Genomic DNA, 13,675 nt, shown 5'->3' with positions numbered 1-13,675 from the left:
TTATACAATCTTTTATAGAACCTTAATCTATATTCAATAAGTATACTTACTATTATGTTTAAAATATTCAACATACATTTTTTTTATACTTGTTTTTATTTATTTATAAGACTATAGTTTTAGCCTGGAAAATGACGACATACAAGTCAATATCTCTCTTTGGCATTGCTTTTTATCCTCAATAATTCAGAAAATAACAGACGTGATGAACTTGCTAATTAATTAAGATTCAATATATTACATCATGACTACAAAACGACGTGGCGTGCAAGTGGGTTCACTACAGAAATGCTCATCACCTCTATGCTTGTTGGCAATGTTACCTTTTACCAATGGATTGAATCAATTTAACTATATAATGGAGGGGAGAGATCTGCCCCTTCCAATAAATGTAAAATTTCACTCTCACATGGCAATTGGAGGGAGGGAGATGGATTTCAATCAAGTAGCTGATAAGCCTCGTGCTGTTTGCGTATCATTCCCAGCTCAGGGTCACAAAGCCCCAATGCTAAAGTAAGCAAAACTCTTACATTTTAATGGCTTCCACATAACCTTTGTCAGTACTGAGAATAACCACACACGACTTCTCAAATCCAGAGGCTCTAACTCTCTGGATGGCTCCCCGGACTTTCGGTTCGAAGCTATACCTGACGGCCTCCCACAGACAGATGATTCTGATGCAACTCAGGGCATCCCTTCTTTCTGTGAATCCACTGCAAAAAACTGCTCGGTCCCATTTCGCAATATACTTTTCAGGCTCGATGACAGTGCTTCATCTCCAACGTCCAGCCGGTGACCTGTGATGATTCTGATGGTGCTATGTCTGTACACATGATGCTGCTGAGGAATTTGGGATTCCTAACCTACTGTTACACACCTGTGGGCTCTTAGGCTGCACACAGTTCCGCGTTCTTGTTGAAAGGGGCTTAACACCTCTCAAAGGTATAAAAGTAGTTTCATGCTCAAAATTTAAGATTCATGTAAATTTTGGAAGCATCACTGTACCAACACCGCAGGAAATGCGAAGGGTCCGGCTAACAGCCAAAAAACTTTCTTATAATAAGTTCTGACCATTTTTCCTCCTGGATTCCTTGCAGAAACGAAGGATAGAGGCATGTTAACAAGTTAGTGTCCACAAGAGGAGATTTTAAAGCATCCATCTATAGGAGTATTTGCAAGTGGAATTCGGTCCTTGAGATGAGAGTCTTAGTTGTTGAGTTCCATTTCTTTGTTTGCCATTTATTGCAGAGCAGCAAAACAACTGTTGGTGTTCTTGCAGCAAATGGGATATCGGCATGGAGATACAGGGTGATGTAAAGAGAGATCAAGTTGGGAAGCTTTTTAGAGAAGTAATGGAGGGAGAAAGGGGTAAATAAATGAAAAGGAAGGCGATGGAATGGAAGACGAAGGCAGGAGAAGCTGCCAGTCCCGGTAGTTCTTCTTGCAGGAACTTCTTCAAAAATTTGCCAACAGACATTCATTTGGTGCAAACAAAGAAATAAATTTGAGAAAGATAAGTATATTTGTATCAACAAAATACTCAATCAATAGATTTTCTCTGCCCTTTAACAAGAAATCAACGTAATGATTGTTCTGTATCAAATAAAACAAGCCATGGTTCACACAATCAGCTCTGAATCATATGATTTAACTTGATCAACAGACTCCATATTTATAGATCAATCAATCAACTGACGTGATTCTCTTCTCAAACAGCATGAAGTCATAAGGGAACATAAAGCTACTTCCATTCTTAAAATACTAGTACATTGCATCTCCAGATCATGCTTGTACATGAAATCATTGATTCCAAATCTGTTTTCGTAATGTTGCCACACATTTTATTGAAAGCAAGGCAGCTACCTCCTCCTTACTACATTAATGTCTATTATACATCCTACACTGAAAATTTATTATCCTCCATCCATTAAAACCCTAGAGAAGATATCCTAAATCTACTATAGCACAGACTTGAACCAAGAACAGGTGCAGATTGTATTTACACATCATGCAGCATGAGCCTCATGGAGGAGCATCTGATCAAAGTGCCATACCCCTGCAAGTCCACAAACACTTGCTTAAAACCCAAAAGTATAAATATATGGAGAATGGAATAGTAAGTAGACTAGAATAGTGAAAGCAGCAAGATACTGAAAATGTAAGTTATATGCATACCATGGCCTTTTCCAACCATCCGCAATTGAGTGACATATTCTGCTATCTTCTTAATGGATTCAACCTGTTAAAAAAATTGTATTAGTCAGAGTATGAGGCAATAAGTATCTTTGCAACTGTGAAAGTAAAATGTTACCAATTTTTGACGTGACTGTTCTTCCATATTAAAATTTTCAATTTTGGACAGAACAAATGCCTAACAGGAGGAAAACAGCAATCTTTTTTCTGGATATAGATGAATGGATGTTTTTAAATGCATAATCTGGCACGACCTCCTTCCAGTGTATCTCACAGGATTAGTGCATACAGATGTTCAAGTCAGTATTATATATATCCAGGGAAAGAAACAAAATTATTTTGAGCTTACCTGCTCTTCCAAAAACTCGCTTTCGATGAAATCTTGCATTTGTGGATCATTGTTCTCATTTGCCACCTGTTATTTATCAAGAACACAGTATAGCTCATGAGCACAATACTGAAAAAATTGGCAATTCCAGGCATTTAATGCAAGAAAGTACATAATACTTCCTAATTGCAGGAAAAAAAAAGGGTGAAGGCAAAAGACACATCACCTTGTGCAAGCTCAGTAGTTTCTCATTTGTCAACTTCTCCAAAGACAATGCCAGTTCCATAGCTGAATCAAAGACAGCCCAAGTTAATTAACTCAGAAACTGTAAACATTGTCCATTACAGAAACACATCCTGACACCTCTATGTAATGGAAAGCATATCAAAGATTGGAGACAAAATCCACCAACTAATTCACTTCCATTAAAATATGGCTGGGATTAAATGGAGACAAAATTCACAAATAATACTTGGGAGTTTCTAGCAATGAACACGAGTCTAGACACATACCATATAGTGCATCTCCTTTCTCAACATGCTCAAATTCAGAAACGGGTGTCAGTATAGAGTGAAGCACCACTTTCCCTCCTCGTATATTCTAATCACATATATTTGGAAAATAATTAATCAAGCATACCAAAAATTAAAAAGAAAATAATCGATTTTCAAAAGGTAAGTGGTATGTACCTGATACTTCATGAGCTTCTCAGCATGTTCTCTTTCTTCTTCACTTGATTCCTTGAAGAATCTGATTAGAACATGAACACGCCATAACTCAGTTACTGCAAATCATTAAAAAATAAAATAAGGGAAGTAGCCAAGAACAAAGAGACGGGATCTGGTGTGGTTACTTGGCTAGGCCTTTGAGAGCAATGTTATCCCTGTCAAAATAGGCAAACATGGCATGGTATACGTAGGAAGCAGAATACTCCACGCTGTTAACACAAAACACAAACACATATCAATAACCATCTATTCTACAATGAAATTTCAAGATTATGTATCTTTTACAAAAAGAGAAAAGTTATTACTGACTTGATCTGCTCGTTAATGGCTGCTTCACACTCATCCACATAAAACTGACGAGCAAGAGAAACCTGACGAGAAATAGGAACAAGAAAGTCCTCCCTCTTCACCTCTTCAAATGGCTGGAACACTAGACCGGTAAGAGTTCCAGTGGCAGAAGAAACTACAAGACTAGTATTCCTTTTCTTTCTGGAAAACAAAGGCACGGAAGAAATGCCATGCCCACCACTAGCAGTGTCCCCTTGCTTTGTTGCAAGAGAAAAGGCAGAAACACTTCTCAAAAAAGTTGAAGTCATAGCTTAGAATGAGAAAAACAGAGAGGTTTTTTGCTATGTAAATGGAGATTTGTGGTTGTGCAGAGGGTGAAGGAGCAGAGGGTGTTTAAATACAGAGAGGAGGTGCCAGAGGATGGATGAGGTTTGTTTCGGACCGTTGGATCAAGTTAGATATTTAGGGCTTAGATCTTGCCACGATTGGAGGGCGTGTGGAGGGCTCGTGGTCTATCCAGTGTGAACGGAACCTCTCCTTATAAATTCTTTCCACGTTGCAATCTTATAATCCCAAAGACTTGTCCTTCCTTTCTCAATCGCTTGAGTGTAGTAAATAATTGTACTCGTGGAGTTAGAGCTCAGACTTAACGTATTTTAGACTTTTCGTTTTGATTTGAAAGTTTCATTGGTGGCGTGAAATCACGTGATAGGTGTGCGAGTAGGTTGATATTTTTCCACGCTGCCAAAAACTTTGAATTTGGACATGTATTTTGTCATATTTAGCGCGAGACAGCCACGCTTTGCAAGAAACCAATTTAGTCCCTGTGATTAAGTCGAGCCAGAAATAAGACCCTGATAAAATCCAATTTTTCAAATCGGGACCTTATTTATCACATTTTATCAATTCAAACTCATTGGGATAAATTATAAATATACCGATAAGAATATGAGAAGGGTAATTACATTGATGAAATCTTCCTTTTAATTGAGTTGGAGTAACAAATTGTGAGGAGTATAGGGTGGATTTGATGAATATTGTTATAGGGGCTGATCTGGATAATTTATACAAGCACAGGGTCTAAACTGGAGGATATTTCCTCTTTTCTTGTCTTGTGATTTTCTGAGCTGGCATTGTCGCAATCCGAGACTAAGTAATAAGCTTGTTCTGTTTGCCTACGGTTTCTACCCTGTTCCAGAACTTGCACTTGATTTACGGGCAATTGAAAGGGTTATGACGGTAATTTTCTTAATTTTTTATTTAGAAAAATATTAAAATAATATATTTTTAAAATTTTATTTTTAATATAAAAATATTAAATTGAAAATTTATTTTTAATATTAAAATATTAAATTTATTTTTAAAAATTGAAAATACTAATTTAAAACAAAAACAAAATTTAAATTTTGATAAAAAAAAAAACAGATTAAGATTTACTCTTAAACGGTGCCAGATTAATGGACTATGAATAAAACAAAAAATTGGCCAGCCCAGTAGTTAATGGGCTCAGAAATGGGTTTGGGCCAGATTTAGATTGTTGCAAAACAATGGACTTTCGTTTGAGGACTGTAAATGTCTAGTTCCTTCTTCTCTGTGCCATTATTTTCGGCCATTGTTACCATCTGATAAGTATTTGGATTAGGTCATCTCAATTTGATTGCTTTCTTTTCACCGGTCTCCATGAACGATGAACGATGGGAGGCATGTTTTTATATATGTATATATATATATATATATATGTATGTATTTATGTATGTATATATATGTATGTATGTATGTATATATATGTATGTATGTATGTATGTATTCTCAACCACACAAATGAAAAAAATCCTTAATGTTTTTACTTTTCAAAACATGCATGATTGATTATAGTGAAAACCCTTAAAAAATGGACAACCACGTGTATAAAAATTATATTGAATTTAAAATGATGTGTGTGTGTGTGTGTGTTTTTGGATTTTTTTAATATGTTAATGTTAAAAATAAATTTTTTAAAAATAAAATAAAAATATTATTTTAATATATTTTTAAATAAAAAATATTTTAAAAAATAATCTTTACTACAATTCTAAACATCTGCATAGTATTTGTGGTAACTAGAAAAAAGATTTAGCAATTATGACCTTTAAATTAGTAAATGCTCAATAATTAAGAATATAAAAAAAATGAAAAGTATACCTTGTTTTATACACATCAAATTTCCATCCTTAGAGAAAAAGAAAGGGGATCAGGAAAGGAATTAATAGGACGAAGATCATTGTCCATAATTAACTTTAAGATGTTTTCTTTGTATCTTTAATTTTAATTAAAGTTTTTCATGAGAGTGATTAAGAAAAGCCTAGTAATTAGGGTTTTTAATAATCTTTTATTTTAGCCACTTTTAATGAATAAAAATAATATCAATGAACTCTTTGGATCATTAGAAAGTCATTAAAAGTTGCCTTACATATTTTCGGCTGATGATTTGAAAGTTATTGCAAAATTTAAAACTTGGAAAAAGTAATGAATTGACAACTTTAGGTGCCAGAATTTGGCTTTTCAATAAGTCTTATGAAAAAAAAAAATCATACTGAGATCTTTGATTTAACTATTTTTAAATTGAAGTTGTGAAGTAAAAGCTATAATCAAGTAAAAAACTAATTAAAGGTATATGATTTTGATTTTATAGGTTATTATGATTTTTTATCTACTCGAATGGTAAAATATATTTGATTATTATTATAATTAGAGTAACCATGATTTTTGTTTTTTACTTTGAATGATATTGTGCAATCCATATTTATGTTCTAAATAAATAATTGGAGTTATTAAAAATTTATGAATGAATTGTGAAATTGCTTATCACACTATTTTATTTTAAAGAAAAATATATCATAATCTTCTATAGCCTATGTTAGTTTTTATTTTTAAATAATTTGATAATTTTTGTAAAAAAGAAGAAGCAAGGGCTATAATAACATATTAGAGTTTTTAAGTAAATATGATAGCTGGTTTGAGTTCTCATGAATTAGAATGATAATTAAGTTTTGATTAAGTTGAAAATTAAAATGGAAATCAATTGTATTTTAACGAATTAATAATTTATAGTATTAAGAGTGCTTAATTTTCTCCAAAGACTTTTTTAATTTGCATATGTTGTCTTTATCTTAAATTGTGGGTTCAAATAAGAAAAAAAACATTCATGCATATAGTCTATATAAAAACCTAAAGTTGTTATATTTTAGGGTAAGACTTATATATGATTGTTTTTATTCTTTACACTTTGATGTTAGAGAAAGAAAAGAAAATGTGATCTTGGTTACATTGGGATTTTGAGATGAAAGAGAAATTTTATATGACATATTGTAATCTTTTATCTTTTCATATTGAATTAATAATATAAATGACTTTAATCTATGATATGTGTCTTGCTAGTTCAACAAGATTTATTTAAGATATTAAAAGGTATAAACTTATTTAAAGGGATGGTGATGGGGAGAAATAAGATCTCATAGAATATACATATAATGCTATTCAACTTTATTTATCTGATAAGATTCTAAAAGAGTTTACTAATGAGACATATTCAACTTTATTTATCTGATAAGATTTTAAAAGAGTTTACTAATGAGACATATTCAACTTTATTTATCTGATAAGATTCTAAAAGAGTTTACTAATGAGACATATTCAACTTTATTTATCTGATAAGATTTTAAAAGAGTTTACTAATGAGACAACTACTGTATTATAAAAAAAAATTGAAAACTTTTTACATGACTAAATCCCTAACAAATCAATTATATTAAAGATTATCTTGATGAATTCAATAGAGTAATTTTAAATTTATATAATATTAATGTTAAGGTCGAAGATAGGGACCAAAGTTTGATTTTATTATGTTTATTACATTTATTTTATGATTATTTTGCTAATACTTTATTGCATGGACATGATATTATTAATTAAAAAGATGTCAAAACTTTATTAAACTCTAGAGTTGAAAAAGTTAGTATCAGATTTTATGATTATTTTGCTAATACTTTATTGTATGGACATGATATTATTAGTTCAAATGATGTCAAAACTTTATTAAACTCTAGAGAGTTGAAAAAGTTAGTATCAGGGAATTATAATGATAATCATACATATGGCTTAATTATGAATGGTGAAACAAAAAATGAGGGTTCGAGACTATTTATAACATCGATACTCTCCATTTGCTTGCTAATATGTATATAACAAATGATAGACTAAACTTTATTGATTTAAATTTATGAAAAGAACACTTAGTCTTTATTTAATAACTCGATTTAAAAAAATTAAATTATGTGGTGTATGTAAATTTTAGAAGCTTCATTGCCCTAATTCCATAACAAATGCTAGAATTGACTTAGGTTCTGGCTAACAACAAAAAATCTTTCTTATGGATAATAAGGTCTGGCAACGATCATGGTGAGTTTGTTAACCTTTATTGTAAATATAGGAGAATAATAAGCAATAATGTTTAGTTTACCATAATAAAACCATATAATATATTCAATGAAAGCATATAATATATACAATTTTAAATCTATAAACATACAAAATAAAACTCAAAACAAATATAATTTTAACACAAATATAATAAAAGAATACGAGTATGTATATTAAACATATATTCAGACTTGTAATTAATATAAAATCAAAATATTGACATGTATATTGTCATTATCCAATTTTTTACCCTCTATTTTTATAAATATTTTTAAAATAAAAAAAGAGTTTATAATTTTTTTTGACTTGTTTGCATCATTTTCAATGTTTTTTTTAAAATTAAAAATTTATTTTTAATACCTTTATTTATTAAAATATTTATTTCAAAATTATCGATTAATTTTTTTATATTAAGTTGGTGTTGTTTTCAAAAAAACTTAAAAAGAAAGGGAGAAGGACCATGGTATTTGGAAGAAAAATAAAGGAGGACTAAAATTTTGAAGAGACAAGTGGGAAACAAAGAACACTCACCCATATTCTCCCACTTGCCCATATTTTCCCACTCACACTTAAAAAAACACAAAAACACACTTACGTACGATTCTTCCACTCTCCCATGCTCCACCATGAACCCCATTAAAAAACAAATGACAATAAAAAATTATGGATGGGGTTTGAGAAAAAGGTTAGTGACGGCCAAAAATGGGGGTCCTTCAAATGCTAGATTGTTGAAAACCTATGGAGGAGCCTGATTTGGCTAGCACCTCCCCCATTTTTTCAACACCAGTCAGTAAAAACAACCCCTAGTTTAAACTTTGCTAATATTGTATTAAATAGCATATATTGAAGATTGAATTTCAGTAAAATTTTAATTTTAAAAATGAATATATCTTATTTTTAATTTAGCTTTAAATATGGCCACTAACCTTATTATTTAAACAAATTTCTCATATTCAAGCATTTTTTCACCTGAATTCCTTACAGAAACAAAGGATAGAGGCATGTTAGCAAGTCAGTGTCCACAACAGCAGATTTTAAAGCACCCGTCAATAGGAGTATTTGTAAGTCACTTGGGATGGAAATCGGTCCTTTAAGCCTTAGTTGTGGGGTTCTTTTGTTTTTTATTTTTTTGCTGGCCATTTTTCTCAGAGCAGCAAACCAACAGTTGATTCGCTTGCAACAAATGGGGTATCAGCGTGCAGATAAACGGTGATGTTAAGAGAGATCAAGTTGGGAAGCTTCTTATAGAGCTAATGGAGGGAGAAAAGGGTAAAGAAATTAAAAGGAAGGCGATGGAATGGAAGACAAAAGGCAGAAGCAGCTGGCTGCCAGCCCCGGTGGTTCTTCTTGCAAGAACTTCGAAAATCTGCTAGCAGACATTCTTTTGGTGCAAAAAACAAGAAATAAAATTGAGAAAGGTAAGCCAGTAGTTTTTCCAGTATTTTTGTATCAACAAAAAACTCAATCAATGGATTTTCTCTGCCCTTAACAAGAAATCAATGTAATGATTGTTCTGTTTCAAATAAAACAAGCCATGGTTCACAAAATCAGCTCTGAATCATATGATTTAATTTGATCAACAGACTCCATATTTATAGATCAATCGACTGAAGTGATTCTACACTCAAACAGCCTGGAGTCAAAAGGGAACATCAAGCAACATCCATACTTAAAATACAAATTCATTTCACCTCCAAATAAAAGAGTCCAAATCTGTTTTCGTAATGTTGCCACACAGTTTATTGAAAGCAAAGCAGCTACCTCCTTACTACATTAATGTCTATTATACATCCTACACTGAAAATTTATTATCCTCAATCCATTAAAACTCATAGAGAAGTTATTCTAAATCTACTATAGCACAGACTTGAACCCAGAGCAGGTGCAGATTGTATTTTCACATCATGCAGCATGAGCCTCATGCATGGAGGAGCATCTGATCAAAGTGCCATACTCCTGCAAGTTCACAAAAACTTGTCTTAAAACCCAAAGTTATAAATATATGGAGAATGGAAGAGTAAGTAGACTAGCATGGTGAAAGTAACAAAGATACTTAAAATGTAATTTATTAGCATACCATGGCCTTTTCCAACCATCCGCAATTGAGTGACATATTCAGCTATCTTCTTAATGGATTCAACCTGTTAAAAAAATTGTATATGTCAGTGTATGATGTAATAAGTATCCTTGCAAGTGTGAAAGTAAAATGTTACCAATTTTTTATGTGATTGTTCTTCCATAGTAAATTTTTCAATTTTGTTCTCAGTTTTGGACAGAACAAATGCCTAGCAGGTTGTTGAGAGGAGGAAAAAAGCAATCTTTTTTTCTGGAAATAGATGAGTGAATGTTTTTAAATGCATAATCTGATATCTTTATTTCACCTTCAATCTAGCACGGCCGCCATCCAGTGTATCTCACAGGATAAGTGCATACAAGTGTTCAATCCAGTATTATATCCAGGGAAAGAAACAAAATTATTTTGAGCTTACCTGCTCTTCCAAAAACTCGCTTTCGATGAAATCTTGCATTTGTGGATCATTGTTCTCATTTGCCACCTGTTATTTATCAAGAACACAGTATAGCTCATGAGCACAATACTGAAAAAATTGGCAATTCCAGGCATTTAATGCAAGAAAGTACATAATACTTCCTAATTGCATGAAATTAAAATAGAAAAAGCATGGTGAAGGAAAAAGACACATTACCTTGTGCAAGCTCAGTAGTTTCTCATTTATCAACTTCTCCAAAGACAATGCTAGTTCCATAGCTGAATTAATCAAAGACAGCCCAAGTTAATTAACTATAAACCGTAAACGTTTTCCATTACAGAAACATATCCTGACACCTCTATATTATGGAAAGCATAACAAAGATTGGAGACAAAATCCACCTACTAAGTCACTTCATGATGGAATTATGATGTAGCCGGGTTTATATAAAATTAAAGGTTATGAGTATTCTAATAATAATTTGCTATAACTAGATAGAGATGTGCCACCAACCGATCATGTTAATGACTTTGTAGATGTTTTTATAGATCAAAAGCGACATGTTTAGGTTTAAGAGAAGATTTGATCACATCAAACTAGAATAATGACTTAAAAAGATAAATATCAAGAAATTAAACCATTGGTTCGGATTCATATATCCAGGTAATTCTACATGCAATTTTTTTAGTGAGTATCGTTTCATTTATCAGATCGTTAGATCTTCTAAAAGTAGACTTGAAAGTTATTGTATGGAACAATTTTGTTATTTTTCTTATATTTTTTTGGATTATTATTTTATTTTGAATTTTATATTAATTTTCTTTATTATTTCAGATTTTTATTTGTCTCGTAATAGAAATAGTGTTTTCTTCTTGGCTTGTAAATCTCCAAGAAAACAAACATTAGCCTTATTTTTGTTCTGAAAAATAAAACTATAAATTTAGAGTTTATATTTGTAATCCTTTTCACTAGTTAAATCTTTTGTGTTTTCTGTATTATCGACAAAATCCACAAATAATACTTCAACAGTTTCTAGCAATAAACATGAGTCTAGAAACATACCATATAATGCATCTCCTTTGTCACCATGCTCAAATTCAGAAACGGGTTTCAGTATAGAGTGAAGCACTACTTTCCCTCCTCGTATATTCTAATCACATATATTTGGAAAATAATTAATTAAGAATACCAAAAATTAAAAAGAATATATTCGAGTTCCTAAAAGGAAGTGGTAGCCTGGTAGGTACCTGATACTTCATGAACTTCTCAGCATGTTCTCTTTCTTCTTCACTTGATTCCTTGAAGAATCTGATTAGAACATGACCACACCATACCTCAGTTACTACAAATCAACAGAAAAAAAAAGGGAAGCAGCCAAGAACAAAGAGACGGGATCTTGTGTGCTTACTTGGCTAGGCCTTTGAGAGAAATGTTATCCCTGTCAAAATAGGCAAACATGGCATGGTAGACGTAGGAAGCAGAATACTCCACACTGTTAACACAAAACACAAACACAAATCAATATTTATCTACTCTACAATGAGATTTCAAGATAATGTATCTCTTACAAAAAGAGAAAAGTTATTACTGACTTGATCTGCTCGTTAATGGCAGCTTCACACTTATCCACATAGAACTGACGAGCAAGAGAAACCTTACTAGAAATAGGAACTAGAAAGTCGTCCCTCTTCACCTCTTCAAATGGCTGGAACACTAGACCAGTAAGAGTTTCTCCGGAGGCAGAAGAAACTACAAGGCTAGTGTTCCTTTTCTTTCTGGAAAACAAAGGCAAGGAAGAAATGCCATTCCCACCACTAGCACCAAGAGCACTAGCAGTGTCCCCTTGCTTTGATGCAAGAGAAAAGGCAGAAACACTTCTCGAAAAAGTTGAAGCCATAGCTTAGAATTAGATAAAAAGAGAGGTCTTTTGCTAAGTAAATGGAGATTTGTGGGTGTGCAGAGGGTGAAGGAGCAGAGGGTGTTTAAATACAGAGAGGAGGTTCCAGAGGATGGATAAGGTTTATTTCGGACCGTTGGATTAAGTTAGATATTTAGGGTTCAGATCTTGACACATGTCGAGGGCGTGTGGAGGGCTCGTGGTCTAACAGTGTGAACGCAACCTCTTTTTGTAAAGTCTTTCCACGTATCAATCATATGATCCCCAACACTTATCTTTTTTCTTTCACTCGCTTGAGTGTACTGAACAGTTATACTCGCGATGTGAGACCGATAATTGTACGTATTTAGACTTTTAGTTTTTATTTGAAGATTTCAGTGGTGGCGTGATGTCACGTGACAGGTTTGTGAGTAGGTTGATATTTTTCCACGCTGCCCTAAACTTTGAATTTGGGCGTGCATGTCGTCTTTAGCGCGAGACAGCTACTTTTTGCATGAAACCAATATAGTCCCCTTAATTGAGTCGATCCAGCAATAAAACCCTAACAAAATGTAGTTCTTTCATTTTCGTCAATCCAGCAATGAAACCATGATAAAACCCCTTTCTTCAATTTTACCAGATATTTTATCAATTATTATTATTATTTAATTATTATTAACAAAAAAACTAAAGCACGGGAGGAAACTACCATAACTTTCCTTATAAAATATGAATTGTTAAAATATTTTCTTGTATTAGCTTTTTTCTTCTTCTTTTTTCTTTTTCTTTTCTATTGCTTGATCACATTATTTTTGTTTTTTTCTTTATTTTTTTAAGATTTTTTTATTGATTTTATTTTTTAATATTGGGATAGTTGATAATTTAGCTTTATAATTTATTTCTTTTTATTTTTTCTTTGTATGAAATTAGCGTGATTTATGAGTTTGTTAAGGTAATTCAGGTTAGCTTTGATTATGGGTTTGATAAGATATCTTTTTTTTTTCTCTCTTTTTTAATTGAACTTGACTTTTTTTATAGTTTATTTTTTCTCCTATAGTTTTGGAGAAAAACCATATTATTAAACTTTATAAAATAACAAAAATTGAAACCACTATTCACTCACACTTATTACATTATGGATTATAATAGTAATTCACAATGTTTTGTTTTTTTTCTTTTTTATTTATTTTTTGAATTTTGTTATGATTTTTTTAAAATTTATTTTTGTCTATTTTATCTTTTAAAATTAGGATGATTGAGAATTTCGTTTCGTAATTTATTTCCTTTTATTTTGTAAGTTTTCATGATTTGCTAG

The 13,675-nt window shown here is 32.0% G+C and overlaps 2 protein-coding genes and 1 long non-coding RNA gene across 3 annotated transcripts; 1 reads left to right on the top strand and 2 right to left on the bottom strand.

The window, feature by feature from the left end:
• Positions 1–1,682: 1,682 nt before the first annotated feature.
• LOC105141335 (ferritin, chloroplastic-like) lies at positions 1,683–3,919 on the bottom strand. Its single transcript, XM_011048516.1, has 8 exons — positions 3,559–3,919; positions 3,375–3,458; positions 3,211–3,271; positions 3,034–3,121; positions 2,748–2,809; positions 2,543–2,608; positions 2,176–2,239; positions 1,683–2,056 (listed from the first exon to the last, which is right to left on the bottom strand). The coding sequence occupies exons 1-8, from the start codon at positions 3,843–3,845 to the stop codon at positions 2,007–2,009; spliced, it is 762 nt and encodes a 253-aa protein (XP_011046818.1). The 5' UTR covers positions 3,846–3,919; the 3' UTR covers positions 1,683–2,006.
• On the top strand, positions 3,685–12,395 carry LOC105141336 (uncharacterized). The gene is made up of 2 exons (XR_845355.1): positions 3,685–3,751; positions 12,273–12,395. It is a non-coding gene; the product is annotated as an uncharacterized LOC105141336 (long non-coding RNA).
• Positions 9,534–12,454, bottom strand: LOC105141337 (ferritin-1, chloroplastic-like). Its single transcript, XM_011048518.1, has 8 exons — positions 12,077–12,454; positions 11,893–11,976; positions 11,732–11,792; positions 11,547–11,634; positions 10,701–10,762; positions 10,485–10,550; positions 10,073–10,136; positions 9,534–9,951 (listed from the first exon to the last, which is right to left on the bottom strand). Exons 1-8 carry the CDS (start codon positions 12,379–12,381, stop codon positions 9,914–9,916), a joined length of 768 nt encoding a protein of 255 aa, XP_011046820.1. The 5' UTR covers positions 12,382–12,454; the 3' UTR covers positions 9,534–9,913.
• Between the last annotated feature and the right edge of the window lie 1,221 nt (positions 12,455–13,675).

This window comes from Populus euphratica, unplaced genomic scaffold, assembly GCF_000495115.2.
Source record: "Populus euphratica unplaced genomic scaffold, PopEup_1.0 scaffold329.1, whole genome shotgun sequence".
Lineage (NCBI taxonomy): Eukaryota > Viridiplantae > Streptophyta > Magnoliopsida > Malpighiales > Salicaceae > Populus > Populus euphratica.
Note: the sequence above shows the minus strand (reverse complement) of the source record. Positions and strands in the feature narration are given on the sequence as shown.

What these genes read in the sequence shown, in the direction of transcription:
- LOC105141337 (XM_011048518.1), bottom strand. Translation starts at nt 12,381, where the DNA reads ATGGCTTCAACTTTTTCGAGAAGTGTTTCTGCCTTTTCTCTTGCATCA. An exon ending in GCCATTAACGAGCAGATCAA is followed by an intron (nt 11,977 to 12,076) that starts GTCAGTAATAAC and finishes TTGTGTTAACAG; the next exon opens with TGTGGAGTATTCTGCTTCCT. An exon ending in GCGAGTTTTTGGAAGAGCAG is followed by an intron (nt 10,137 to 10,484) that starts GTAAGCTCAAAA and finishes TTTTTTTAACAG; the next exon opens with GTTGAATCCATTAAGAAGAT.
- LOC105141335 (XM_011048516.1), bottom strand. Translation starts at nt 3,845, where the DNA reads ATGACTTCAACTTTTTTGAGAAGTGTTTCTGCCTTTTCTCTTGCAACA. An exon ending in GCCATTAACGAGCAGATCAA is followed by an intron (nt 3,459 to 3,558) that starts GTCAGTAATAAC and finishes TTGTGTTAACAG; the next exon opens with CGTGGAGTATTCTGCTTCCT. An exon ending in GAAAGGAGATGCACTATATG is followed by an intron (nt 2,810 to 3,033) that starts GTATGTGTCTAG and finishes TCTTTGATTCAG; the next exon opens with CTATGGAACTGGCATTGTCT.